Source organism: Chelmon rostratus, chromosome 10, assembly GCF_017976325.1.
Source record: "Chelmon rostratus isolate fCheRos1 chromosome 10, fCheRos1.pri, whole genome shotgun sequence".
NCBI lineage: Eukaryota > Metazoa > Chordata > Actinopteri > Chaetodontiformes > Chaetodontidae > Chelmon > Chelmon rostratus.
In genome coordinates this window covers 6,053,206-6,079,444 of record NC_055667.1, presented here as the reverse complement: position 1 = coordinate 6,079,444, position 26,239 = coordinate 6,053,206, and the positions used below count along the sequence as shown (strand labels likewise).

The window sequence follows — 26,239 nt, the reverse complement described above, 5'->3', positions numbered from 1 at the left end:
ACGGATTAAGAGGCTTAGGGATTTCTCACGATGGGGAAATGGACGAACAAAAAAATATGGTAACTGACCATAAAGGAAATCTTAAAAATCACGTTGACCAAACAGGTGCTTTTGTTTGTATTCTTGCAACACATGGCATCATTAAAGTTACTGAGACTGGTGTGAGCGGTGAGCTAGCAGTGAAAGTCCTGATGGAGCTGTTTGGTATAATCTGTAGTAAATCATCCCTGTAATCTCCCTTTTATCAGCCGGAACTGCCAGGGCGGGACACATTGCCTCGCTCTTCAGAGATTACACTTAAAACCATTCATTCATTCAAGCCATCACATTATAATGATCTTGTTACCAGGTTTAAATTTTCCCTTAGCTTTTTCAAAATGTGTTCGATTGAAATTTGCTACATGCAGAATGTTTAACTTGACTATGCAAGATGAATTATTGTCTTTCAAAATGAAATCATGTCTTTCTCTCCTCTTTGGGAAGAATTACATGAGTTCTAAAGCCAAAATTTCAGGCTCAAGAGAGCCAGAAGCAACCACAATTGGGCTAAACGAATGAAGTTCAATGAAACGGCAGTTTAGTTTGATCATTAGGCTGTCAGTGTCCATCTGGTGCAAATGAGCAGCTCTCCTCTTTGCTGATCAGGGTCACAAACATATGAACCATTGGCCTTGATATTGTAGAGAGGGGATTATGTAGTGTATGCAACAATGCTCCGGATATGTGAGGGAAACATGTGGGTTGGATGGTGACAAACAAACGTGGAGGAAGACAGGCAGACAAGGATGAAGCAAAGGAAAGATGGCTGTGTGTGAGATGTGGGCAGGTTGAACGCAATCCTTCAGAGCAGGAAGCAAGAATGTGCTCACCCTCTCCCAAAAGCCCGAGGAGGGAGGCAAGGAGCAAGCACCTGTGTAAAGAATGAAGACTATGAGTCACTTCAGTATCCAGATTTAACAGTGTATGAGCGTGTGTGGATGCGACAGTGACTGAAAGCATTGCTGCTAATGAGGATTTGGAAATCCAATCACAGACTCTGCCTTGGAAAACTTGGCAGTGCCATTTCAAATGACACACCACCACTGCATAAAACAAAAGCAAACCTACTTAAAAGCAACAGATTTGAAGGCAAGATCCAGCAGGACAGAGATGAGACATACATCTAGCTGACATGCTGGAAACACATGTATTTTACAGTCCCCATATGATTTCCTGTGCGGGTGGAGGACTCTGTTTGGGGCCTTGGGGCATCTTAAAGGATAATTCCAGTATTATTTCATAGCTTTGGCCATTATTTTTGTTTGTTTTTAACACTGAACTCACCTGGCCCCAGCTTGTGCCCCTCCATTACATTCGATCAAAGCATTAATTTTTCTGAAAAATAAATCCCTTATTAAAACCCAGAAGGTTGTTCACCAACTGCTGTTTCCAAAATCCCCAAAGGCTCTTCCAACCATCTGGATAATTAAATATTCCATCCCTTGCACAATAAAAGCCCGTCTTAAGCCATTTCCCAACTTGCAACTCCATTCCCTAATCCAAACAAAGATGGTTGACTGAAATGGCTAGTATTTCTTTGCTTGATTTATAGGATGTGCACCAAAATGAAAAAGTTTTATCCTCAGTTATAGTTGTCGACATCAATTACTTATTAATTATGTTTACTGTGCAGCTGACGGAATATTTTTCTCCAAGATTCTGTAAAGATAGATGTTGGTTTGGCTTTTGTCAAAGATACTGAGGAATTAATTAATCCATCAGAAAAACATGTTAAACTTAAATGAGTGACAACACATGAGAGGCACAGGTCCGATGGGGCAATGCCAAAAGAAGAATCATCAAGCATCATTAGCAATAATTTCGATATATTTGCAGGTTTAGTAAATGAGACAGAGTGGAGGACTGTTTTTTAAGACACTCTAACATCATGGCTTCTACAGCCTTTACATCAAGAGGGTTGCGAAGAGGTTAAAAGGGACATTGTGTCATTACTTCAGAAACCCCGGCTTAGGTAGAGATTTGTAAAAAAGAGATTGGTGGCAAACACTGTCATGCACAAATCATTGTAAATGTATTTTTTACTTCATTATCTCTTAAATAATATATGGATACCTTTAGGACACCGCTAAAAGGAAAAGGAAAAGAGGAAAAAAGGAAAGAGCGAGCCTCTAGAAAAACAGGGCTTTTTAGGAGCCATTTAAAGATGCTTGCATCATTTGCAAACAAACTATTTGCCAACAACAGTTTAATGAAGTGTTCCTGAGGCCATAAGGCCTTAATAATAAGTAATATCCTTCATACAGTTACGTGTTCACAAAGTGGTGAACCTCGCTTCATCCTCGCTTTTGAACGACTGAGCCTTTCCAGGAAGCTCCTTTCATACCCAATCATGATACTATCACCTGTTACCAATCAACCTGTTTACATGTGGAATGATCCAAACAGGTGTTTTTGGAGCGTTCCACAACTTTCCCAGTCTTTTGTTGCTCCTGTCCCAACTTGTTTCAAACATCAAATTCACAATAAGCAGATATTTACAAAAATCAATGAAGCTGATGAGGTCAAACATTAAATATATTGTCTTTGTGCTGCTTTCAATTGAGAATATGTCAAAAAGGATTAGCAAGCCATCACATTCTGTTTTATTTATGCTTTACACATCCTCTGAACTTTATTGGAATCTGGGTTGTAGAAAAACACCCAAGTAACTGCTTCAAGCAACTGCTAAAGTGGGTTACACAGATACAACCCCTCCCAAACTAAAATCAGCTAATAAAAACACAATGCCAGACTAAATGAAGTAAAATGGACTGGCAACTCAGCTCATCAGGCTATTTACTTTTTAGCAACGTTGATCTTTTCCCAGATCCCAGCACAACTTGATGAGCTCAGTGTTATCATCAATCATCAATTGACAGAACAGACTGACAAACCTACAAAATAAGATCCAAGTTGTAATAAACTGGAATTATCCTTTAAGAACAACAGTGTTGTCAATGAGTGTACAGGGAACTTGGTCTGGTGTCTAAGGTTATGTAAGCAGAATCAGGGCCAGCATAGAAGCAGTGGTGGATGGTGGATGCATAGAGGGATGAGAGGAGTTTGAGAATAACAGAGAGAGGCAGAATAGATGTAGAGTTAGAGGGGAAGTGAAGGAGCACAGAGACGGAGGACTGTAGAGATTGAGAGAGCCAACGAGAGAGAAGTATAGTTAAGCAAAGAGGTGAGAGGCCAAGAAAAATAGAAGTATGTGTGAGAGAGTGGGAGAAGACAGCACAGAAGCGAAAGAGAGAGACCGAGAGAAAAAGTGTGATACAGAGGGAGTAGGGAGGGGGTGGCGGCTGTAGCTGTGTTAGTGCTTGTGAACGCCGCACCATCTCAGCAGCAGCACGAGTAATGCTGTACTCTAATCCTCGCATTAAAACCTCTGCTGATTCACTCAGGCAGATTACTAACATTTTCCCACTTTCCCCTCTTGCCTCATGGCTGAACGATGACCGGTTCATGCCCCAAACTTTTGTCATGTGTGAAGAAAATGTCCGCCTGTTATTTTTTTTTTCCGTCAATACCCCCTCAGCTATCAATATACAAAGCTACTGGACGGTGAAGGGAAAAAAGAAGGGTGGGCAGAAGAATACTAGTGCCCACGCTGAGTTTTTGCATACTGCACGCCTCTCATACTTGCCCTGGGGGTCCCCTGTTCGCTCTCCTGGCATTCAAACTCTAGTTCAACTCCTTCCTCTCCATCTAAATATAGAGCCTGTATTGTTGTAGAAAGAATTAGAGAACCCTTCAAAGTCATTAGAAACCATTATCATTGCGCTGGCAATGCAGGCGAGTGTAGGTATGTGGAAGCAACTCATTCATACCTGTTGGGGGTTGACTATATATTGTTGTCATTTGTACCTCTGTAAGACTCCACAGCTTGGTTCTAAACAAAAATGGAAGCAATTTGTAGAGTCCCTGTAACACATTTTATAACAGATCTACACATACTGGCCTTTTAGCAAAAATTGGATATTTACTGAGAGCCGGATACAGATTTCTGCATTTTGTGGCTAGTAAGCAAGTTACCTCTATAGCTAATGTGAAGACTGTTCCTGCTACCTCACAGTTCTGCGTTTTTTTTATGAACTTAAGGTTCATATTTGTGTTTGAGAAGACCATATCAGATGCTGTCTGCAGGATAGCTAGATTATCCAAGCCATTTTATTAGAAGGTGAAATAGTAAGCAAGCACACAGAGAACTTTTCTTGTGAATAATTGTACTTTTTGCTTTCATGTTGTTTCCCAGGTAAAGTAGGCTGACCTAGGGGTTTATTTAAAACCTGACTGGTCTAATCCTATGACTGTTATTCTTTCATGCCCCATCTGGCTTCTTTTTAGTAATGCTGCAGTGTTGCCAGATCACATGAATTAACCACTTGTGGTGTATTGGCTTATTGTGTACTAATAACACCTTCATTTACGTCCAAGAGGCCTTAAACCAGATTTCACAGTGTGCAGCGTATGCAATCTATAGCAGTTTTTGTTTAGCAGGAAAAGTGTAGGTTTCTCCTTGTTGAAGAAGCAGAGGCTGGGATGTCACACAGCTACAAGCCGGACACAAAACATATGACAAGTCTCCTTTGGAGTGAAACAGTTTGCACTTTCATAGAAGGCTGATAGAATCTTAACAAGCTTACAGTCTAAAATAAGATTATGAATGCTCCAGTGATTCCATTATCATTGCATCCTCTATGTGCTCTTCCCTACCTGGGCAGGAACTTCAGTTGGGCGTTAAAGCTTGATTGAGCCTGGATGAAGCCGGTCTTTGGTAGGATCTCCATGTGTCTCCTCATTTCCGGGCATATCTCAAAGGTCAGCTTCAAGGCTGTGCTGGCCCTGTCATGCAAAGGATATCGTTTCATTACCACAATGCTGTCACATCAAGTGCATTCTTCTAAGGATGGGGACAAAACAGGATGATCTGTACTGTCATTAAAAAATAATGCACAGGCAGGAGCAAACGGGCAATAATACAGGAGGAAAACTATGAAGGAAAATCTACCGTTACAGATGCAGACTGCATTTCCACATGGTCTGGAGTAGATCACCAAATTTCCATGGTCACTTGCTAAAGACTACAATCCTGTAGAGTCATTGTCTCTATACATTAAGGGGCATGACAGTTTTTAGATCCAGATTTTAGAAATTGATGTGGCACTTGACTTGTGTAGTTAAGGTTGGAATGGGGACACAAACTCTCTGTTGTTAAAAGTTTGACTACCCCAACCTCCACACACCTACTTACCACCTCTCTCCATAGGTTTGCGTACAAACATACTGTGCTGAGTGCAAAGGTAATTTGATGACCTGTAATTTTTGGGCTTTGCAGGTCGAGATATAAAAATTTCTTTGACATGAAATCCCTTCCCTTGTAGCTCTGTGGTACAAAACAATAACTGGAATCCATCATCGGCATGGCTATTGATGTGGACAGTTACAGGTGTAGTTAATGAGAAATTAGGTAATCATATTCATTTTGTATAACAGCGACAACAGAAAATGTCATGCCCAGTGGACATCAGAGGGTACGGTCAGAGAAAAGATTTTCATTTGATTGACGCCTACAGAAATTGCCTTGTATGGAGTGACGTAACCCACATCTTTTAAGCGACCCAATTTCCAGGAGCCCCAACAGATGGTTGTGCCTGTGGCTACAGGTCTCAGTTATAGCTGAAGCTTGTGATATAAATGGCTGCTCACCTTGGGAATTCTCCAACACATCCAACCACAGCCCCCACTCACACACCTTCATAAAACAATGACATTACAAACACGTAAAAAAAGCCTTCTGTTTGCTGGACGTTATATGCGTATACAGCCGTAATATTTTGTTATGTGTGCTTTCAGCCTTGAGGATAAAAAAGACGGGCAACGAGCAAGCTGTGCCCAAATAGGACCCTTCATTTTTCCATTCCACTCTCAAATGAAGTGACCCACTTTGAACAGCGAGGTCAACCAGATGGTGGTTTCCCCGAGGCAAGGACTCTCTCAGGGACACTTGGGGGATATTAAGTCGCTATCTTCAGTCCGGCCACATGATAACCTTCAAATCACTCTCGGAGGAATATTCATGGATACATAATCATTTGGGGTAATTAGGCATTTTAATTAACAGGGGCATTTAGCTGATCCTGTCTTTTTGACTGGTTGCCTTTGACTAGTTTACTTCTGAGGCAGTGTCCAATGTTTTCAAGGTGAATTTACAACAAATCACATAAATTGCCTTCTTGCGGTAAAGTACATTGTAATACTGATTGTGCAACCTTCACTTCATCAACACAAATGATTTTTCATTTGGTCATTTAAACAAACGCTGGTATCTGTAAGTATGGGAAACAATTTCTTTTCTTAGATTCGAAAATGGATTTTCTTTGAGTTGATATGTTGTCAGTCTAAGCAAAGAAAAGTCAGGTGATGTTGTTATAGCATGACAAACTCCACACAGGGAGAAGGTCGAGGTCAGAATGGACAGGTGAACAAAATGGTTCTTAGTTCAAAACTACAGTAATTTATGTTTTCTTAATTATGGCCACGATTGTTCCATAACCTTAACCAAGTGGTTATTACTGTAACCGTTTCCCTAAACTCAATCAAGTCATTTTTGTGTCTCTACCTCACCAAACCAAAACCATATTTTCACATAATAAAATTTGTTTTAAAGTGATTGTAACGGTTTCAAAAGGCACAGATAAATTATGTCGTCCTGTCAGATCTGAAAACTCTTCTATGTGTCGAGGAACGGACAAACAGTGTTTTCTGTCATTTAATTTGGAGGATTTCTTGGGTCTGCACAGAGCCCTGACCTCAACTCCATCCAATGACACCTTGAGGATGAACGAGGATACTGACTGTGATCCAGGCCTTACCGCCAAACCTTAGTGGCTGAACACACTAATGCTCTTACGGCTGAATGACGGAGAAAATCCTGGCTCTCCCAGAAGACTGTAGGCTGGCAGCAGATCAGTGCTCATGGTTTTAAAATGGGATGTTCAACAATTACACGATTAAAAATCTTGGGTGTCCACATTCTTTTGGCCACGTAGTCTAGCTTTTAAAAGAAACTGAAAACTGAGAGAAAGACATGGATAGGACAGTAATTGAGCCTGGTTTAATCTGCCATTTTTTCAGCCTACAGCATTCACACATCTCTCACTCATGCACATTTTACTATGTTATTATTATTATTATTATTATTATTTTCTTTATAGTAGCTTTTTTTTTTAAAAAAAAAAACCTTTTAAACTATTTCATCCCTCTTTCTAACTGTGTGTTGAGCAACTTCTACTGCAAGAAAGTAATTTGACATGATTCCCTTCCTGGGCTAGTCTGACTATTCACGTCACATCCCTTTCTCTCCCCATGTTTCCTCTCTATCTCTATGAAGAATGAAGGCAAATGACCCAGTGAGCAATATCGATAATGACACTCATAATAATTATTGAGGTTTAGTGGCAATTTTGTCAGGTCATGTTGCAGAGAAATAGCTTGTGCTGGGTCTACATGCAGAGCTGAGTGCCTGCACTCTGAGTGCCCACGGCTACAGCAGTGCCTCTGCCCTTTCTGGAAAGGGCCAGGTGGCTGCGCTTGCCCACTCCACATGTACTCCAAAGCAGTGGGATATCAAGGCTTCACGGCAAGGGTTCTAGGCAACCGTCCCCATAATGCAGCACTGTTACCATGTAACGTATTTCAAAATAACAAACTGGAAGAACAGGTTTTTCATCAGTAACTACATTTCTATTTTCCTCAAAAGAAGAATCGACTTTAACATCAACAGCACACTTCAACACATTCCTCAGGCCAAACAACACAAGGCGCAGGTTGGACTAAGACAAGGTACAGTAGGCATATTAGAAATACAGTGAACAGAGAGAAATGGAGGACAGAAGGCTTTGTAAAGGAAAAAAAAGGCAAGTTGGTTGTGTTTTTTATGGTCTGAGTTTGGGCAGGAATGCTCAACTACCCAGCAGGTGCCAGTGGAGGAGGGTATGAAATAAACACACGCACACACACACACACACACACACACACACACACACACACACACACACACACACACACACACACACAGAGACACACACACACACACACACACACACACACACACACACACACTGTTCCCGAAAAGAAAAACTCTGCCAACTGTCTGCAGAATATTCCAATCATTGGCTCACAAGCAAAAGTCAAACACTGCACATTTTAAAGCCTCTTAAAAATTCTTTCAATTAGTAGGAGTAATATTCAAATCACTGGCTCATGGACAAGAGAGACATATTCAATTATGCTTTGTGCTGTTCTCTTAAAAAAACTGTCACAAACTAAGGACTTGTGGGATATCTACTCATCTACTCAAAGGAAAAAGTGACAAATTGTATGATGAAAGCAGCAGCTCTCTTATTGTTTCCCCAAAAAGCCTGCCAAGCTATTTTGTGTTCAAATTACTGTCTTAGAGGCAGAGTGACATATTGCATGGTTTGCTGGTGCAAGCATTAACATTTTCTTTTTTTACTGCTGTTCACACTGACACTGTCATCGTCATGTTGTCACATGTGCTGGTGTGCCAGCGCACCAGATGGCAGTTGTCACAAATCCCCCACCCCCACACATGCACTCCCTCCCCCACATGATGTGACACAATGACTGGCTAGGTGGTGGACCACACGCCTGCAAATGTTACTGCCCCCGGCGCATTCTTAACCTTGTGTGTGCATCATAATGTATCACATGCATAATCATAAAGGATTTACTTTTGTTTCGCACAACTGTATGGACCAAAGAGGATTGTGGGGATGTGAGCTTACTGCTTGGTCCCTTACCTCGTCCTTTGTTTAGAAATATTTATCAGCTAATATATCTCTATTTCACTATGTCCAAACGGCTTGGCTCTGGGCATAGATAGGCGGACAGTTTTATGTTGGGCCAGCTGAAAAGTAAGCCGGCCCTGTCAATTTTAAGGGATTTACATGAGCCGTTTTTCTGTGAAAATTCCTGCTTTGGCAGAGACTGAGAATGTGAGGGAATTTTAGTATTGCATTCAGCAGATAAGCCAGCATGCTACATCAGCAGTCTATGCCACTTTCCAAACTCCATTCCAGGGATGTTTCTGAGCATGACAACAAATAGAATAGAAATATGACATGCACCACTTACTTGGGCTGAGGGGTTTCATAAAGCCTCTTAAATATTAAAATATGGTGTTCATAATAACAACCTTGTCAACAAATCCTGATTTTTGACCGTTCCGCTGCTGCCCACAGGTTTTCAACACTGCTCAAAATTACTTAATGCAAAATATTTTGCCTTAAAGATTGATTGCACTCATTGTTTCAGCCAATCTGTGCCTATAAAGTGTCTTTTTTTTTAAAGTTTGGGTTAGGGAGGGAAGGATCAGCATTTTGTCTTTTTAAAAGGCCACCATTTGTGGAGATGCCATAAGCTATAATGACAGTGCAAACTGGCAAATACACACACCATTCCTATTTAGTTGCATTACCCTTGCACAGCTGACATGGCTCATCCTTAACAACACTGATTCTGAATGAAAATATAACACTCCATTTCATGGGCACAAATAATTTTGTAAAAAGTTACTGACATATAACTGCCATTTCTTAGAAAGTGTTTGATTTAAAAATTAGATTTTTAACTGAATGCTGTCTCTATCAAACTGCACTTTTGATATGCACCTGCAATCATTTCCTGGATCATTTTTACAAACTGAAAAAAAATAGGTGGCACTCCCCTAGTGTAACAATTCCAAATGGTATCAAATTACATACATTTGTCCAAGAAAAATCCTAAAAAAGTAACAAAACATTTTGATTAGTTTTTAGGAAATTATTAGGATACTAAGGGACCTGTTATATAAAGGGGTCTCATGTTCTGTATTGTTCCATTGTGTTTTCACATCACCATGAAAACTAATGGAGTTCAAATAAGGTAGCACTCTATTTTTGTCCTTGAACCAATGTTATCTCTAACTGTTACTTAAAGTGACACTAATGTGCTATTAAATTACATCTGACATCATGTAATTTCATGTGTTGCCTGTTCAAACAAGGTAGCCTGACAAGACATAAACAGCTCACTCTAAAGTGTAAACCAATTGGGTACCGGCAAGAGACAGAAAACTAGTTTGATTCAATTATAGGGGCAGAGGGACTGTTTAAATATCTCTGGTGTATTACTCCACTGAGTTAATGTTGATGTTCAGTGTGACAAAGAAAATGAGCTAACAATGTAAGCAGTTCCTTGTTCACTTGTTTGTGTTTTTTGCATCCTAATTTACTTCAAGCCTTTTAAACTAAACAATTCATGTTTCATTTTACAAATAAGTGTGCACTGTAGGGATTTCTTGTTTTCCTTCATTAATAAAAATGACACAAACAGTAATGCAATATTTTAGGTTTGTAGGTACTGTTATAGACTTAAATCTGTGGTTAGGTCCCTCTCTTTTGTATTACACTCGACTGCGAGACCCTGAAATACATTTTTAGTGCCACAGTGCAGGTGCTCAAGAACATTTTGGTATCAAGATCGCATTTGCATATGTGACAAAGCTGTCAGCCATCTGGTGGACCCACCTGCTTTGGACCATGATACTGTCTTGATAGAGGCGGTCAAACATGCAGATCTTCAGGTCAATGCTGGGCTGGACCACCCATACAGGAACTCTTACTGCCATAGCCCTCACCTGGATGGGAATCTGTTTGTGACAACATGCCTTTAGTGACAAATGGTTTACATAGAATAACATTGGGAATAAAAGTAACTAATGTCTGTGACTCTGTATTATCTTGTTTTCTACCTATGACATTCACAAGATGATAAACATGCTGTTTCTTACTGGTTTGGTGGTTAAGTCTGAGAATTTGATGTGGAAGTCCAGTTTGGCCTCTCCTGGAATGGTTGGAGTAAATAGCACCTCCAGTTTGATGCTCTCAAAAGGTCCAATCTCCCCCCCTCGAACCTGAAGCCAGTTACACCAAACAGGACAAGCAAACATTTGATTTTCAAATATTCAATTTATAGTCCTATATCTTAAAGCAAAAAATGACCAGTTTACTTTAGAACTGAACATCAGATGTTCCCACTTAATGCAAAATCTGACTATGACCTCTGCGTATTTTCAATGAGCTTCATGAGTTTAACCTTTTAACTTCATCACACAAAACCATTTTCATCCATGCGAGGGAAGGGCAAATCTTTCAGATGTGCAACCTCAAACGGTAAATCAAACTAGAGTGAAAAACTGTGTGGATTGTCTTCGCCGCTACAAAGCACTAAGGTGGTGAAAGCAATAATAAAAAACAAAAGCGAGGAGTAAACCATTCATGCAGCAACTGGCTCATATTGTGGGACCGTGATAGCTTGATGGATAATCTGCCATTTTCAGACACCAGCCTTCAACCACACAATGTGGAAGTATTAGTCAAAATGACAATGATCGAGCCGCGGGCATGCAGGCACATGCAACACACACAACCATAACAAGCGCAGAGGGAGAGGTGATGCACCATTAGCCCCTCACCAGAGAGATGTAATGAACCCAAAACAACTCCAGAACATCACATGGGCCACAAGGCACACAAAGCATCAGTGCTAAAAACAAGACAGAGAGGCAGAGAGTCTTCTACAGACACATGCAATGGTCTGTCTTTTCCAGAACAGAGCGTGTCTCTCTGCTAGTACAGCTGATACTGATATTTCTGGGTCATATCTATCAAAAGCAATTCATTGTGTCAATATCTTCAAAGTCTATATGAATGTATCTCATCAAAACTAAGAGTCTGCAGCCATGCTAGCGGCTGTGTGAGGCTGTGTTTAGACACAGCGGTGCATAGAGCTGAATGCCAACATTAGCATGATAACATTTTCATAGTAAAAGTGCTAACATACAGTTGTGGTCAAAAGTTGACATACACTTGTAAAGAACATAATGTCATGGCTCTCTTGAGTTTCCAGTTATTTCCACAACTCTGATTTTTCTCTGATAGAATGATTAGAACAGATACTTCTTTGTCACAAAAAACATTCATGTAGTTTGGTTCTTTTATGACTTTATTATGGGTTAACAGAAAAAGTGCCCAAATCTGCTGGGTCAAAAATATACATACAGCAATGCTAATATTTGGTTACATGTCCCTTGGCCATTTTCAGTTCAATTAGGCGCTTTTGGTAGCCATCCATAAGCTTCTGGCAAGCTTCTGGTGGAATCTTTGACCGCTCCTCTTGACAGAATTGGTGCAGTTCAGTTAAATTTGTAGGCTTTCTGAGCTGGACTTGTTTCTTCAACATTGTGCACATGTTCTCAATAGGGTTTAAGTCAGGACTTTAAGAAGGCCATTCTAAAACCTTAATTCTAGCCTGATTTAGCCATTCCATTACCACTTTTGATGTGTGTTTGGGGTCATTGTCCTGTTGGAACACCCAGCTGCGCCCAAGACCCAAACTTTGGGCTGATGATTTTAGGTTATCTTGAAGAATTTGAAGGTAATCCTTCTTCTTCATTATCCCATTTACTCTCTGTAAAGCACCAGTTCCACTGGCAGCAAAACAGCCCCACAGCATAATACTACCACCACTGTGCTTGACGGTAGGCATGGTGTTCTTGGGGTTAAAGGGCTGGGCATTGTGGCCAAACAGCTCGATTTTTGTTTCGTCTGACCACAGAACTTTCCTCCAGAAGGTCTTATCTTTGTCCATGTGATCAGCAGCAAACTTCAGTCGAGCCTTAAGGTGCCGCTTTTGGAGCAAGGGCTTCCTTCTTGCACGGCAGCCTCTCAGTCCATGGCGATGCAAAACACACTTGACTGTGGACACTGACACGTGTGTTCCAGTAGCTTCTAATGCTTGGCAGATCTGCTTTTTGCTGGTTCTCGGTTGACTCTTCACCCTTCTGACCAATTTTCTCTCAGTAGCAGGTGATAGCTTGCATTTTCTTCCTGATCGTGGCAGTGACAAACAGGGCCATGCACTTTATACTTACAAACACTTGTTTGCACTGTTGCTCTTGGGACCTGCAGCTGCTTTGAAATGGCTCCAAGTGACTTTCCTGACTTGTTCAAGTCAATGATTCGCTTTTTCAGATCCGTGCTGAGCTCCTTTTTCCCATTGTAGCTTTTGTGGGCATTTGTATCCAATGAGCCATATTTAAATGGCCTCAGAGAAGTCACCAGCTGTAGTCACTCACAATCACTCACAAGAAGTTAAGAGGCCATGCTATGAAGCTCATTTCATTGACACAACTTTCTAACTCAGCAAAATTGCTAATTCATATTGCTGTATGTATATTTTTGACCCAGCAGATTTGGGCACTTTTTCTGTTAAAAAGAACCAAACTTCATGAATGTTTTTTGTGACAAAGAGGTAACTGTTCCAATCACTCTATCAGAGAAAAAAACAGAGTAGTAGAAATAACTGGAAACTCAAGAGAGCCATGATGTCATGTTTGTCATTTGTTCTTTACAAGTGTATGTCAACTTTTGACCACAACTGTGTGTTGACGTTAAGGAAGTATAATGTTAGTTTTGGAGGGACTTACATTTCCAAGACTTATCTCACTGGGATCTGAGTGGCTCTGGTCCATCTGGGCATCCACATCTGTGGACAAACAAGCTTCAGGTACAGGTTCTGGACCAGTAGCTGAAGCCTCTGGCAAACACACAGACGCACACACACAAAGTAAACCCAGTCTTCCATTATTTATTCTGTTGAGTAGATCATTGGTAAACCAGCCTTGATGAGCTGCCAACCCACCAAATACAACACTAAGTAATCACTGTGAACCTGGTAGACGAAAGAACAGTAATAATAAGAAGTGAAAGCTCATCAGGGTCACCAAGATCAGTAGCTTTCTTCCTGCTGGCTGTGTGAATGTGCACTTCAAATAGTGTGTTGATATGAGTAAGAGATAAGCTGATACAGAGATCCTGACTGTTTGGCCTGGAAAAATAAAGCACCATTTCTCTCTTTTAGACACCAAATTTGATGTAAATCTGCAATCTGGTTCAAGAGACTTCGATGACATAAAAACCAAACACAGGCACAGAATACCAACTACTGTCAGCAGCCTAAAATTTGGCCGAGATCAGACAGCCTCTCCCAACAAGGAGAGAGAAGAGAAAACAAGAAAAAAAGACAGTCTTTTCCAAAGCCAGCAGCGCAAAGGAAAAAGACTGAACAGCTTATCAGAACATCAGTGGAGGAAAGTGCTGAGTGTGTGATGAAGATTTCAGATCTGAGAGAACATTAAAGAGAAGATGCCTCCTTGTCCCCAGCTGTGAGAGCAAAGTGAACCCTCCACTTTCTACGGATGTGTGTGATGTGTGTGTTCTTTTATTTCTGTCCTTACAAGGACCAAATGTCCTAGCAGGAATAGAAAGATGACAAAAATCGTCCAATGTGAAAATGTGAAGATTTTGTCAGTCTTCACTTCCTGTTTTTCAGAAGCTGTTTTATGCAACACTGTCTCCTACAAATTCTGTTCAAATGCAAGTATATAACTGAAGTTATATACTGACAGCACATAAAAAATATTCACTCTGTTTAAGCAACTCTGTTAAGATAGTAGTGTTTGTCAAATATTGAAAAGGTCATTTCATCTTACTGCACACTTTCATCATTGACTTTTTCAATACTCTGACACATATTATAAAACAAAACTAAGAGCCTACAGCCATGCCAGCAGCTCTGTGAGGCTGTACTTAGGCACAGCTGTGCTTTAAGCAAAATGCTAATGTCAGCAGGTATGATGTTTACCATTACATATTTATTGGTACACACACTCATGCTCCATCCAACAGTTGTTGAGACATTTCACTCAAAGCCATGAATGTCAACCTCATGAAGGTACCACAGGAAAAGTCAGGGGATCACCAACGTCATTGCATTAGCATTCATTGTCTGGGAACCATGGCTGTTTGTACAAAATTTCATGTAATTCAATTATTCTCCCAAAATGCTCTTGTTCAGGGTGAACTCGACCAAATAATTATTTGGTGTGTGTCTGTGCATATGTATTAATTGCTTTACCTGGTTGCTCTTGATGCAAGACCTCAGAGAGCTCATGACTCTCTTGCTTCGGTTGGAGTTCTCCCGTGTCCATGGATGCAGAGCTCCTCAGGTGGTCAGATTTTGTGTTTTGACTGTTCATCTCCTGTCAGCCAAAATACAACACATACAGGAGACCTAGTGGTGTGAAATAACTACACATTCTGCTGTAAAATTTCTCTCATTTTCATTTATAGCTGTAATGAAATTTACACCATCAGGCCGTCACAGATAAAGCAACTCCAGATCTGTGGTCTGACCTGGCGTATGTTGGCAGAGATCTGGGATGGCATCTGAAAGTGGCTGGTTTCTGGACTTAGACATGTAGAGGTGTCCAGGCTGAAGTGGGTTGCCAGTGCCCCCTTGTTGGTCAAGGTGACAGTCCGTGAAATAGTTTGGCCAACCACATGCAAACCAAAGTCAACAAACTGGCTGTCAACCTCCAGCTAGAGAGAGGATATAATCACAAACAGTAATTAGCATCAGCAGTCAAGAGCTGCCAGTACACAGTTTTACATTCATTAACACATACATTAATTGATTAAATAGATAGAATATAAAGACCATTATATTGAAACAGATAGCCAGTCAGCTTTGTTCTTTTTTTTGATTGATTACATATTGATTCAACAATTATTGTTCCAATTATTACAACATTATTAGTGGCCATTATTCCATCTATGGAGGCAACCAAATCCATGTTGTATATATTCATGTTATCAAACAATAACATGTATTCATATGCATAGAGAACAAAACTGTCTGTTTGAGAAGAGGCATGAAAATCACAGTGGTGGTCATTTGGAATAGACACTCCAGGTTGGCTACGGCACATTACGCACATCACATTTCTTTATGGTGCATCTGACGGGCACAGAGAAGGGACCCACTGCTGATGCAAACTGGACCTCTCCTTCCAGGTCCTCGTTGATCTGCAGGGATCAGATAAAGGGACAATGTGTTAGTTCATACAAACTACCAGACACTGAAGTCAGAAAAAAGGCTTGACTTTAGATCAAACTGCAGACATTTGATTCCAAAACAAATGAGTGGCATGATAGCCAGTAAATAGAGAGAATGAGTTATGAATTAATTAATGAGAAAGAGTAGAAAGCTGTATGCAAAAATCCATGGTTCCTGCATGATGTTGCCTTGCACAGTTCATAATGACAATAAGCGGATCCGTCAAAGACCATATGCTGTGCAAAGGCACAGAATTAAACAGAGGTTCCATTGTGCTATTCTTATACATAAAGCTATATGAATTGTGAATAAAATACAGCAGAATAAAGCACAGAGGTGTAGAATAATATACAGTATTATGACAATTATATATATGACAGTTGTACAAATGTGCCTTTAAAGTATGCACCGTCAAAAAAGTCTGCACCACACATCTATTCAAATTTGTCAAAATTATGCTTTGCCTGGAATACTCAGCAAGCTCAACGAGGGTTAGAGCCACTAAAACCTTTTAGCAGATTTGAGACTACAGTCTATTAACTGCATCATGCACTGTAGTCTAAGGAGGGGTGATGTTACTAACCATGGGTTGAAAAACAGCCTGCATATCACAGCACATCCCAGCAGATAAAGAACCAGGAGGCTCAAAGCTGAAAAACAAATAACAATGAGTTATGAATAAGAATTTGTATTTTTATATAGTTTAAAATGCAATGCGTTGCAACATATGGCAAACAGAATGCTGTTTCTATTCTTATTTAGTTGGATATTCCACAGTTAACACAAAGGTGATTCTTCTCAGAGTGAAATATTTGATAGATAATTCTGGAGAACAACACAATGTAAAAGCTGTGTTGGTGTAATGTCTGTACATCAAGTATGAGTATGTAGGTATGAGTCTTTGCATGGTCTCACACATACTACACATATTTGTACAGTAATAATATAAAACAAGACTCAAAGGAAACATTTTAAAGCAACACAGAAAGGACAGGACTCTGCTGCAGGAAATATGCTGAATTCAACAAAAGACCAGCAGCTTCAGATGAAGTGCTGAAGTGTGATGAATCTCCTGAGAGTTTAATAGATAAGCTGAGGTCAAAAGTCAACCTTATGCTCAGTTTGCATGCCGCAGAAAACAAAGACAAGAAAAAGCTATTGTCTTTTTCACAGTCAAATCTTATCTCGCACTGTCCATAGCAGAAGGCAAAAGTTTATTTCCAGTAAAATAAACATGAGGGCTGTGAGCCGTTTAGAAAAGCAACATGTGTATCTCACAGCACATGTTTGCACCAACCCCAGTGCTGCCCCGAGGAGCTTGATAACTTGCCGCCTTCCACAGACACAAGAGGAGGGCCAATCAATATGAATATAGCAGGCAGCCAGCCAGAGATGCAGAGAGGATTTTCAAAAATTCAATAGATAAACAACAAGTTTGAAACATGCAACTATGAGCATAATTAGGAAGCAGCTACAGTTACATAGTGTTATAGAGTTGAAAAATGTGTACATTATGAGACGTCTTTTGCACCAAAGTGGCGTTTTGACCTGAAGGTGGTACAAGACCAAAACCAAGTGTTCATACTAGTATCAGCAGTTAACTAGCTGAGGAGTTGATGCTGTTAGCCATTATGTTCTGCTGTTTGTCGTATTAGTAATCGTTTGAGTAATGGGTGCATTACTCTGTAACTCCGCTACACTAGCACACCGCAGAAGCACACCGTGCACACTGGACACTGTTAACACAAATATGTCCAAAAATCTCAATAGAAAATGATGCATATTAGTTGCAGTATCATATTAGTTTATGAGCGATGGTTTGATGTTGTCTGTAGCCACAAATCGTTTTCAGAATTAAAACAAGCCTGTCCTGAAACATTTGATAAACAGCAAAACTACAACATAATCAGCAATGTGGATGCTGTTATCAACACCAGTGGGCAATGGACCATTATGTTTGGTTTGAGCCAGTTGTTTGAAGTTGTCGGTCCAGTTGTCAGATGAACAACGTGGAGAAGACGGGCCGAAGCTGCCATCCAGCTCAGCACTGTGACCTGGAAGTGCATGAAAGGATTCCACCTGGTTGGGTTAGTCTGGTGGTAATTATAAATGTCATATTGCACTTTCATCAGAGTTTTTTTTGTGGCTAATTTCCTTCCATGCGGGTACCATCCTTCTTTTCTAGCTTCAAGACAGGTGGTATGAAACGACACGTGAAGAAAAAAATAGAACAGTTCACTTGGGATTAAATGCTGAGTGAGGCAGTGTTTGAAAAAGCCTGCTAGAGCTCAATATAGAGTGTTGCAAACGAGGCCACACTGTACAGTATATCCATTGCAGCAGATTGAAGTGATGAAGCAGAGACTGTGGCTGTACAGTCTTACTGACTATGCCGTGTGTTCTATAATACATTCTGGCTGCTCCCCATTGGCTTCTCCTACAGTAAATCAATAAGCACTCTCAGTTCATTATTCAGTTCAACAGAGCTAAAACACCCTCACACTCATAACCACTTCAAATCAGAAAGAAACATGCGGCTAATAGAGGATATAAAGCCCAAGTGCAGTTTAGACTGATGCTCAAATTAAAGGACACTTAGTCAGACTTTCAGAGAAGATAAATAAAACAACAAGCACAGTTAAATGCAGCATAATTTTCTGATGTCCGTCACTGGAATAAGCTTTCCTTTGACAGATTACAAGCACTTGAGAATAGGAAACTGTTCATATCAACTGTTTTTAGCAGACACGTTTCAAAGGGTCACATGCATAGTCTACATTTGGCTGTCAGTTTTTTACAGTCACAATGTCTTTAAGACAGATCCAAAATGCTGACAGACCACTTCACTTTGAAGATGGGTCTAAATGGATGAGACTTCACTTCCAGGTAAAATCAAAGAGAATTTGTTCTGATCTCAGTTGATGTTTGCATGCAAGGCGTACAGACTGCCAAATCTGAGATCACACAGTTTTTAATATAGCAAGCAAAGACAGCTCTCCAGCTTCTCAATTCTGGAGAGTTAAAACAGTTACCACGCTTGCAGGTCTGGTCTAGACTAAAATATCTACAATTACTGGATTCATTGCCATGAAATTTTGTACAAACATTCATGTTCCCAAGAGGATAAATCCTATTGACTTTGGTGATCCCTTCACTTCTCCAAAGATGCCACCATAAGATTGACATTTATCTGTCTTGTGTGGAACGCTTCGGACTATTGGATGGAGTGCCATGAAACTTAGTACAGACTTTCATATTCCCCACAGGATGATCTTTAATGACCTCAAGGATTCCCTGATGTTTCATGTAGTGCCATCATCAGGTCAAAATTTCAATGTGTCCAATACTTTGATTCATGACTAAAATACCTACAAAACTAATGACTACTCCCACTTGCCTTAACTGTACTTTGTGTTAGTGTTAGTGTTAATTAGCAAAGTTAGCATGCTAACTCTGCAAATGAAGATGGTAAACACGGATAATATTATCTGATAAATATCAGCATGTTAACCTTGTAACTGTGACCATATTATCATGCTGATGCTTTTGTTCCAAAGTAAGTACCAAGTACAGGCCTAAGTACAGCCTAAGAGAGCCGCTAGCATTGGTGTAAACTCATAGTCTTGTTGTGTTGTGTCCCCCAGGCTACATGTAGGTGTACACAGACAGGGCCAACTTGGATAAGTTCCAGTGGCTTCTATATGTCTATGTAGTGTGTTTGCACTTGTTTTCATCTCTGTTTGAAACCCACCTCCAGGCAAGAGACGAATAACTAATGATGCGGAGGTTTACACAACCTGTAGTTGAGGAATGGGAGGTGTGCACATCAGCTTCTCTGACAGCCCCAGTTACCTATGATAACCCATAACACCCTCCTCTGCATAGGTTCAAAGCTTACTTGTATCTGTACTCTGGCTTCAGGCTGCTGTCTGGCTCTAAGTCAGCATCACTGTTAGCCAATTGCACTTTGGTGATGTCCACAACTTTATGAAAATACAGTTTAGGAAACCACAAAATATAAAAACAGAAAAAAAAAAAAGAAAACAGATGTGTACTGTAGAGGTCTTCTTGGTTCCTAGTAAGTAAGACCAGCCATGTGACCCAACTATGGCCAACTCAAAATTAAGTCCAAATGACTGATGAGAAAATGACTTTATGCACCTTGGGTTTAAATTTTCCACACATCTGTCTCAGATTGGGTCTACAACTTTCTTTATGCTGTAGCAGATAAAAAAATCCTATTTAATTTCATTTGGACTTCAACTTTACTTTTAACCCCGTGAGACCTACATACCCCCAAAGTTTGCAGGTTGTGTGAGTTCATGGCCTGATGCTTGGACCTATAAACACTTTTACCATCCAATAGCATTGCAGGGTTAAACAATAGGACCCACTGACTATGTAAAATGGTCTAGGAAAAAAAACAAAAACAACTGCAGATTTTTTTGTTAGTATAGCTAAAACTGGTAATTTTGCAATTGCATTTGTTTTGTATGCTTGAACGGTTTTGTCATTAATGAACTTCCACAGGCTGGTATCCAAAATGAAACAGTGCATCTCATCCTAGCATGATTTGGACCAAATTGAAGGTGTGATCTCACCCTCAGATTATGTTGAGTATCACCGTTTCTACTACAGTTAGGCTTTATCTCACAACAGAACACAGAGGGTTGTCTTCCTCTCAGCCAGTCATTTGCAATACATGCCAGGAAGTGACACTAATTGCAAAAGCACAGCTTCTATACAATGACTTTTCACCAAGTCTGGCAAGCCTGGGCTGTTGTGATGTTTGTCCCAGTAGTGAAAAGATACAGCAGAGCCCATTCTGGCACAAATGCAAAATACAAGTGGGGGGATAGGGGGATGGGAAGCCATTTTTAGAAATTCAGGGGGCGTACAGGGAACCATGGGCTGGTGTGAAAAAGCCCAGTGTGTTTCTGGTTCATGTTTCTCTCTCTCCTGCTGTGTTAATGTTTTTAGCTAGGTAAGCCATGAAGGCTTTGCCATCATCATGTCTAATCGTAATATTATAGGTTTCAATGTGTGATTAACCTCCTTTTTTTTCTTTCTTTTTTTTTTTTTTTTTACAAAAAACAGACACTGAATAGTACATGACGGGTGGATGACGGGTTCAGTGGCAGAAACAGGTGAATCTGTCGCCATGTATAAGTATAATACATTTTTTAAACTGTACATTTTCCTGATTACAGCAGACACAATAGCAGTTATGGTGGTGGTTATGGCTGCAATGGTTGGATATGTACCATTTACAGTAGCATTCTGTTTGATGGAAGATACAAGGGAACATTGTACCCACGTGGGTCCATATTACACTGATGCAGTAATGGGTCAATTTGGAACCCAGTGATTTTTGAAGAGAGGGTTGTTCAAGACAAGAAATGTCTTGTTTTTTGTTGTTTTTTAGCTGTATGAGTCATGCAAACACTGGTCACGACTAGTTCCAATATTGTGTGAATAATCAGTGGGAAGTACATACAGTAACACAACAAACTTGAATAATAGGCCTAGATTGTATGATGGACCCAATATATTGGCAGAAATCAGGCGATCTGACAGCATCAGCTGTCTTTCTGATTACTGAAAGAAGACTACATTTAAAGTGGGATTATGTAACGTACGCTAAACAGCAGCCGCTGCAGTCCTGAGCAATTACAATACAGCACAATGGAACACTGAATTCCCTAAGACTCTCTTGAGTCTTAGTTGCTTTAAAGATGTCATCATAAGATGACCTGTCTGGCAGCGAGCACAATGGGTTGAAACAGCAGGAAACAACAAACATGTTTCCTGGTGAGGTGTGGTCTGTTTCCCTCTCGTTTTACTTTTGTGCCATTGAAACTCTTTTCTGTGACATGCTAAAACATGCAAGGGTGGCACAAGCAGAGAAGGGCCAAGAAGTCAGCAATCTGACTTGGTAATACCAGATATATAACAACATCCATCTAAAGTTTTCTAACATTCGCCACCATTATCCCTGATCTAGGGCTAAAGCTTATCATGGTCTTGGACCTACATAACCCTGGATCCTGAGTCATTCAGCGGTTTCTAAAATTTGATACCATCACTGGACGGTAAGCATCCATTCTAACTGACTTTCAGGGTTAGATTTTTAAGGTGGAACAGAGAAACAATGTGAGGCAGAAGTAACGCAACAAAAAACACTAATAAAGTTTTCTTCCATTTAAGTCAATACAAACCACATCAAATCAACAATTTCATTTTATCATTCAACAACTGAGCACTGCTCAGCAGCAGAACACTTAGTACTGCCACAGTTGGCTGGAAGATATGCATCATTCTAAAACAGCTTCAAGAAATCCAGCACCATCGTTGATGTTAAATGGTTTGTACTGACTTCAATGGAACAAACTTTTCTTTGTCTTTGTAATAAATTTGTGTTTTCTTTTCTTTCCACCTGTCTGGCATAATTTTTCCCCATTTCACAAGTCAGTAAGAAGACACCATCTGGTGAGTTTAGATTTTCAACATTCTTCCTGGAACAAGTTTTCTGAGTCAACGTGTGACTAAAATGTCCAGGTTTTGGGAGATGGCTGTCCAACAGCATGACACATAATCATAATGCTGGGGTCATATCAGACCAATAAAGGCTGTATCAGCAAATCACATGACTATATTGAATTGAGTAAAGGTGTTATTCATATCTTATGAATTTAAGTTTTCATTTGTAAGAAAAAGGTTGGAGTTTTTTTGTATTATTTGTATATCTAATGCTTTAATTTATGTTGGTGAATAATGAGCTGAGTGACAAACAGGTGCAGCAGGGAACCAAATACGCTTTGTCATGACAGAAGAAAACTGTCTTTATGTGTCTAGTAATGTGGTACCAATGAATTTAATGTAGAGATGTGATAGCAGGCAGCACCTGTTGTTAGTAGCTTTATTGATTTGCTTTTGAAATCTATTTCAAATCTGTATCTAATATGCATATCTTCAAAATATATTTAGACATTAGACATAGACATTGAGTTGTGTTTCAGGAATATGAAAGGGAGCTAGAAAGTTGAGTGGGTGATAATAATGTCCACGGTACAGTATGTATGCATTCACCCGTTTGCTAAGAAAGTGCCTGTTTGCTACATTTGAGTTAAGACCACAGGATGAGAGGGGGATATATTCAGACAAGTGGTCCAGCACGAACGCTCAACAGCAGCATCAATATTTTCCAGATGACCCTGATGTTGCCTGGGAGACTCCTCACTCAGTCAGGCAGAAAGAAGAGAGACGAAGAAACCACATCAAGTCATGGGGGAGCTGACGGGAAAGTGATACACAGTGAGTGACCTGGAGAACAATGCAGCTCCGCCTGGCCTGTGGGCTGCTGGCAGGCTGAGAGAGAGGAGATAGCAGAGACGTAGACTGACTCACTGAGCCGAGTCTCATAAGAGGAGCTGTGAGCGTGGTGATCCATATGTGGGAGGACAGGCTTTGCTTTCACGTCCACTCCATCGTCTTTTAAAAATGACAAGAAGTGGTTGTATTAAATTCCTAAGTGGTGACACATGAGCAGAAGTTTCCATGTGATAACAAAAGCTGTTTAACATATAGTGAGTTCATAGGAGCTTTAACATTTGTTGTTGTAAACACCTCTAGCTCTAGTGTTGCCACAATACCAGAATTGTGTTTTTGAACCCAAATTTTAGATATTCCAAACAACTGCAATACACTTACCTCATTCAATTTACTGTGATATATAGGGCCAAGCTGGAGTTGCGGGCATCTGTCAAAGCTCTTGTCTGTAAGTTTGGAATGTGGGTAACCACACTCAATATGGCATTTGGTGTGGTGGGGCAGGTTACAAGAATGGTAAATTGATACTTTAAAGGGACAGTTCAACAATATGGGCATTACACTGTTTTGTATCAATCTAATCTCAGTAGACATTAGGTCCAGGATATGTGCGGCCTTCATTTTCATGATGTTCTAATGATTTTTTTATTTGACAATAGACAAGTTGAAAGTCCCAATAATGTTTATGAGTAGCCTATTAAAGGGGATTTGGTTTCAAACATCAAAGTCTGCTTACAGGTCTTGGAGAGCACTACTGTATATGTGAATAAAGTTGCATAAAGTCTTCTCTGGCCTCAAAGGGTCAGCGTCAGGTGGGGATGAAGACTACAACTTTGAAAATGAAAGACATCCTGGGGTGTGGAGTTAGATGAAGTGAGCCTACCAGACCTCTATCGCCCACTCCTCATCTGTGCTCGAGGCTTGTTGCTACAAACAAAACAGACCTCAATTTCCATCTGACCTGTCGGTAGTTGAGTTGCATTGCGGGTTATGCAGGCACCAGATTTTGAAATGCAAGAGGAGGGCGTGAAATAAAAGAAACATAATCTCTGGTTCTGCATCGATTTTGAGATAAAAAAACAAACTGTCATTTGTGCATCCAACAATGCTAAATTGGTGGACTGTTCTTTTAAGCTTGTAACAAGCTGTAACGTACCGGAGGATACGTGACATGGTATGGTACATTCATTCAGACCTCTCAATCACATCTTGTGGTCTTCCTCAACAGGCATAATTTTGTTTTCTATTTGTCTTAATTATTTGTTTCTAAGGTCAAGAGAGAACTTTGGCACCAAATATTACACAAAGACAATATTTCAATACCACTACCATGTGTGGATATGATATGAGGCATTCTGTTCCTGTAACTGTGTTGGTGTAGAGTACATGTTGAATACATTCGTCATAGTGCTGTTGCTCACTGCTGTCTTGATTTCTGGCCAACTTCTTGGCCCATATACACTACACCATTGCCAATAGCATGGTCTGTTTACAGAATATGACAATGCAAAAGTCTTACTTGATAGAGATAAAATTCTTGAGATGAGCGGAGACCCCGAGAAGCTTGCAGTGGTTAGTGATGTAGCTGATGTTGGTCAAGATGACTTTCTTCTTATACATTTTGCCCACTTCAAAGTCCTAAAACAGATAATTTAGTGTTATGTCAGTATGTTGCTATTAAAATCCATTAACAAAATCTAAATGATCAAAAAATCAAGTGTTAATTTGACTTACATAGTTTTAAGCAGGAAAAACAAAAATTAAACACAAGGTCATTAGCATTCACTCTGATAAAAGACACAAATTCTCATGATAAAGTCTTTTCAGAAGTGATGCTTTCACAGAACCAGTAGTGTGGTACCTTGAAAAGGATGACCTCCGGTTTGCTGATGAATGGAGGGCCTTTCAACTCTTTTCCATGAATTTTTTTAGTTGGCATGTTGAAATTTCCACTGGCCATTGAAGGTTCTTCTTGCCGTACTTCTGCATGCACCAGTGTGCTTTTCTCATTCAGGAGCTTCTGTAGCCGTACAAGGAACAACAGTTAGTAAAGTCATTAAAATTTGTCATTTTAACATATGTTATAACATGTTATAACTTTAACATAGCAAACTTAAAATTCATTGACATAAAATAATACCTCTTTATATAGAACAGATGTAAAAGAAAGGGAGAAGTAGGAAATATAAATCTAACTTCCTGCCATTATAAAAGTTTCAAACTTTTTTTCAGTTGCTGTTATTTCATCAGTTTTTCTCCTCTGAATGCTCCGGCTACAGTGTTATAAAGTGTCCAACTACACATGATAAAAATGTGAAGATGAAAAAACTGTTAATGTTATGCCTTTGTTTTAGAAAAAAAAATACAGTGTCATTACAGCATCATTGTTAGATTTTGAAAACAAAACCAATATTGCTATCAACTACAAAAATCCAGTATTGGTCCAGCAATAGCACTGTTACCAAAGCAAAACTATTTTCTGTACCGTACTTTGAGAAAAATATGCATTTTTTCCTTTAACATAAGAAGCCAAAGTTCTCAAATGATGATGGTTGTCTAAACAAAAGCAGCCCTACAAGAATGCTACTGAAATATAATATATTCTAAATGTGCATAATTTGTATTTGATTAAAAATATCTAATCAGCATTCAGTAACAACTATCAGTACTTGACAATTTTGATAGTAGGTGCTAGCAACACATTTTAGACAGTAAAAAAAAAAAAAAAACTGAGGTTCAACATCCAGCTGATTCAGAATATATGTGATCAGATGGTGTGGAATAAAATTAGTTTTCCAACATCAAAGCTACTCAAGGGGAAACAAAAAAGGTAAACCATGTGTTTGAA

The 26,239-nt window shown here is 39.8% G+C and overlaps 1 protein-coding gene across 1 annotated transcript in view; it reads right to left on the bottom strand.

Annotated features, from left to right (window-relative positions):
• cfap74 (cilia and flagella associated protein 74) overlaps positions 1–26,239 on the bottom strand; it is a 59,790-nt gene that overhangs the window by 23,701 nt on the left and 9,850 nt on the right. Inside the window, exons 12-21 of the mRNA XM_041946568.1 lie at positions 25,253–25,411; positions 24,911–25,029; positions 16,646–16,712; positions 15,942–16,031; positions 15,360–15,545; positions 15,082–15,205; positions 13,592–13,701; positions 10,895–11,017; positions 10,632–10,753; positions 4,756–4,884 (exon numbers count right to left, since the gene is read on the bottom strand). Coding sequence (XP_041802502.1) covers positions 4,756–4,884; positions 10,632–10,753; positions 10,895–11,017; positions 13,592–13,701; positions 15,082–15,205; positions 15,360–15,545; positions 15,942–16,031; positions 16,646–16,712; positions 24,911–25,029; positions 25,253–25,411 — 1,229 coding nt within the window. The remainder of the gene's footprint in view (positions 1–4,755; positions 4,885–10,631; positions 10,754–10,894; positions 11,018–13,591; positions 13,702–15,081; positions 15,206–15,359; positions 15,546–15,941; positions 16,032–16,645; positions 16,713–24,910; positions 25,030–25,252; positions 25,412–26,239) is intronic.